Source organism: Chiloscyllium plagiosum, chromosome 29 (assembly GCF_004010195.1).
Source record: "Chiloscyllium plagiosum isolate BGI_BamShark_2017 chromosome 29, ASM401019v2, whole genome shotgun sequence".
NCBI lineage: Eukaryota > Metazoa > Chordata > Chondrichthyes > Orectolobiformes > Hemiscylliidae > Chiloscyllium > Chiloscyllium plagiosum.
The window spans coordinates 4,226,923-4,231,030 of record NC_057738.1 but is presented as its reverse complement, the minus strand read 5'-3'; the positions used below and the strand labels follow the sequence as shown (position 1 = coordinate 4,231,030).

The 4,108-nt window shown below is 40.4% G+C and overlaps 1 protein-coding gene across 3 annotated transcripts in view; it reads right to left on the bottom strand.

Annotated features, from left to right (window-relative positions):
- LOC122564336 (CD83 antigen-like) overlaps positions 1 to 4,108 on the bottom strand; it is a 30,926-nt gene that overhangs the window by 21,658 nt on the left and 5,160 nt on the right. Inside the window, exon 4 of one of the 3 annotated variants that reach the window (XM_043719062.1) lies at positions 457 to 1,204. The exons of the other annotated variants lie outside the window; for them this stretch is intronic. Within the exon in view, the coding sequence (XP_043574997.1) occupies positions 1,197 to 1,204 (8 nt within the window). The 3' untranslated portion in view covers positions 457 to 1,196. Of the gene's footprint in view, positions 1 to 456; positions 1,205 to 4,108 lie in introns of those variants that run through there. 3 annotated transcript variants of the gene reach the window in all.

Genomic DNA, 4,108 nt, shown 5'->3' with positions numbered 1-4,108 from the left:
GAGTGTGTATGAGCGTGTGTGTGTGTGAGTGTGTGTATGAGCGTGTGTGTGTGTGAGTGTGTGTATGAGCGTGTGTGTGTGTGAGTGTGTGTATGAGCGTGTGTGTGTGTGAGTGTGTGTATGAGCGTGTGTGTGTGTGAGTGTGTGTATGAGCGTGTGTGTGTGTGAGTGTGTGTATGAGCGTGTGTGTGTGTGAGTGTGTGTATGAGCGTGTGTGTGTGTGAGTGTGTGTATGAGCGTGTGTGTGTGTGAGTGTGTGTATGAGCGTGTGTGTGTGTGAGTGTGTGTATGAGCGTGTGTGTGTGTGAGTGTGTGTATGAGCGTGTGTGTGTGTGAGTGTGTGTATGAGCGTGTGTGTGTGTGTGGGTGTGTGTGAGAGAGTGTATGAGCGAGAGAGTGTATGAGCGTGTGTGTGTGTGGGTGTGTGTGAGAGAGAGAGTGAGAGTGTGTGTGTAAGTGTCTGAGTGTGTGAATGTGTGTGTGAGTAATTATGTGAGAGTGTGTGTGAGTGTGTTTATACCGTCCATAATGGAGGCTACTGCCTAATTTACCAGCTGTTAGCACGACTGAGCTTACACTGATCACTTCTCCAAAATGCAGTAATTCTTCCCTTGCCAGTAAAGTGATAACAGGGCTGGGAATTAATTGTTTTAATTGCCACAAATCACCAAATGTTAAATTGATCTTCCAGGTACTAGATGTTGGCTTTAACTCTGTACACTCTCCAACATCATTTTACCAGCTCTCCACCTCCTCACCCATCTCCAAAGGGCTGGTCAAATCCAGCCCCTTAACTTTGATTCTCTCTCCATGGTATTTCCAACATTTTCTACATTTACTAATGAAACAAAATTGTTTCTATCTCTGAAACTGTTGATTTGCCTTTGCAGTAGACATGGACGAGTCTGTTCCCATCTGTAATAGCATCTTGAATACAGCATGAACTGTGTTTGGCTAGCACCAGAGACAGCCCTTCCAGGTGACTGAAGTGATCCTCTGAATTAAATGCTGAACATAGCTGTGGCCTTCATGGTATAAATTCAAAGTCCTCAGCACATAACAAAGTCAATATTTGCCCTCTGCAATATATCGATCTCTTCTGACACTGCTTCTTCATTTCTAACTTCAAATCATTGGCTTGGTAACCAAACTAAAACATGGCTACAAGGAGATGTGGAGTTGAAGCTTTTTGGCCCTTATTCATCTGGAATGAAATGAGGAAAACAAATCAAAAGGAAAGAACAATTTATATAGTATGAGAAGAGGGTCTGATTGGTTAGACTATCGTTGGCATGAGATGCAGCAGAAATCAAAGATAACTGATTAAAATCAACCAGGGAAATCAACTGTGTGGTCATGTAGATTGCCTTCAAGATGCAGGAAGGATTGGCTCTCTCCATAGACGTTCCCTCATTGAAACAGATGTAATGTTGAGACACAAAATGTTTTGCACAAAACGGTGAATAAAAATAGCATATACAAATTTGACAAGCCTGAAATAAAAAGCAATGCAGCAGCTGAAGAACAAAGCAAAGAATTCTAGAACTGTCAGTAAGTGGTGTAATTATCAACTAGTTCTGATTTTGTGGCAGGTGAAGAGATTTTGAGTCAAGGAAAGTTATTTGCAAACACTAAATATGTAAAAGACTGCTTTATCAGCATTGTACACTTACTTCAAAAACAAAATGAGATTTTTAAAAAAAAATGTCTTTATCAACAAAAGAGGAGGGGACAGAACAGTGAAAGTAGTCACAGATATGACCAGTCAACAGATTGAGGATATAAATTGAGCTCCTCTTATTGCTTGTAATAAATTTTATTGTACAACAATTGAAGATTGTTTTTTCTCTGCACATATCAAAGGGACTGTATAGAGGTTGACTCGATTGCCCCATAAAAGGAGAGGGAGAACAAATTTTCTCAAGTATTATTGACTGCCCAAGGTCAGAAGGAATTCATAACATCAATTTAATCTGCTGTTACTAATGGAGCACTGAGGTTGAGAGAGTTTCAATGTTTGGTTGCAATAAAGACCTAGATCACAATGTGGTATTATTTAATTGCACCAAGCAGTCTGTCCCCAAATGTTTCTTCCTGCATTCACCAAAGTAATGTCTCATTTACTATATATATTTTATTTCAATGATTTACTGCAAAAGCCTTCTTTTATACACATCAGTTTTGGCAGTCATGCTATGACTGCTGTCCCCATCCCCTTATTCTTCTTTCTGCGTCAGTGTTGTTTGTATTATTGCTCAGCTCCAAAGAGTGGTTGATAGCTGAAATGTCAAATGATGCATGTTCTGGACAGATACTACCTGAGTACCTTCAGAAGTTTTGCATTTATCTACCCACCCAGTCCCTGCAAGTCACCAGACTTGACATGAATTGTCTCAAACTCTTTGATCTCTTATCAGTCATGTTTGAGGTATCTATTGTTTTTGGGGTAGAGTGACACAGGCTATACATCCGTACGTTTGAAGATATAATAGTTTAAAAGTTCCAACTGATTGGAGCTGTTACAAGTTAAATTGAGACAAGGTAAAATACTTAGAAACGCAAAACCACTTCAAGATGTAGTTAAAATAACAAAAGAATTAACATTGGAGGAGTGAAGGGGACATTTAAAAAGAGAGACTCTCTACAATCCAGAAACCATCAAAATCTTCTCAGGAAGACATTGCCAAATGCAAAGTACAGGCAGTGATACCATAGGCAGTTACACCAAAAAAAACCCTTAGAAATACACAGTACAGCCTGTGTTCCAAGGGACATTCTGGGGATATGTGAGAGGGAAGCTGCTATATTTATTTCTCTCTCTTAGAAATGGCCTGCTTCCTGTGGAAATAATCACAGATAAGGAACATTAGGGAGCTGAGAATATTTAAAAGTTGCAACATTTGCTACTGATGACTACACTCAAGAAACCAGTGAATGACCTCAGGTTTAAACCTTGTATCTCAAAAACAATTAAAGGACTCTTAAAATTTATTTTCTTTTATCTTCCTTCATATTGGATTTTACCCCTATGCCTGTATGTGAGAGAAAACAAGTGACTGAATGAAATTGATGTTGCATTTTTATTGTTTTTCATGGGGTTAGCAGGTAATATCATTGATTTCCTTCATTCTAGAAAGCCTTTTGATTAATCCCTTATTGCTTATAATAAAAAATAATTAACTGCATTTTAACAGGAGAAATATACAATCTCAGGTGAAAAAGAATTTAAAACTTAACTGTGATTAACAGAGAAGGTTGAAAAGAGGAAGCTAATATATCCCTTCTCATTTGGTTGTTACAAGAAATCTTTTGGGGAAGATTTCTATATTGCAACATTATGATATTCCATTCTGATGATACAGAATAAGTTATTCCTGGGTATCACTGCTCACTTATGGTTTCATCAAAACTTCTGGTGGGGCAAATTACAAGTAAACACCTGAGCTAAAAGTTCAAAACACTGCTTGAATCCATTGACTTCACTTAAGTTGGAGAACAGCACCTCATTTTCCACTTGACATCCATCAGGACTCAACATTGAGCTCAAAAACCAAGAACTCTGTCCTCTATTTTGATTATCTCCTCCCCTCTCTTAATACTGCAAACCCCTTTCAATTCCTGAGAAGTCATATTGGATTTATATTCGGTGGACGTGGATTGAGCCAGTCTTCATTGCCCATCTCTTGCAAAAATGCCATCCCGTATTCTCAATTCCTCTGCCTCCGCCGTATCTGCTCCCAGGAGGACCAGTTCCACCATAGAACACACCAGATGGCCTCCTTCTTTAGAGACCGCAATTTCCCTTCCCACATGGTTAAAGATGCCCTCCAATGCATCTCGTCCACATCCCGCACCTCCGCCCTCAGACCCCACCCCTCCAACCGTAACAAGGACAGAACGCCCCTGGTGCTCACCTTCCACCTACCAACCTTCGCATAAACCAAATCATCCGCTGACATTTCCACCACTTCCAAAAAGACACCACCACCAGGGATATATTTCCCTCCCCACCCATTTCTGCCTTCCGCAAAGACCGTTCCCTCCGTGACTACCTGGTCAGGTCCACGACCCCCTACGACCCACCCTCCCATCCTGGCACTTTCCCCTG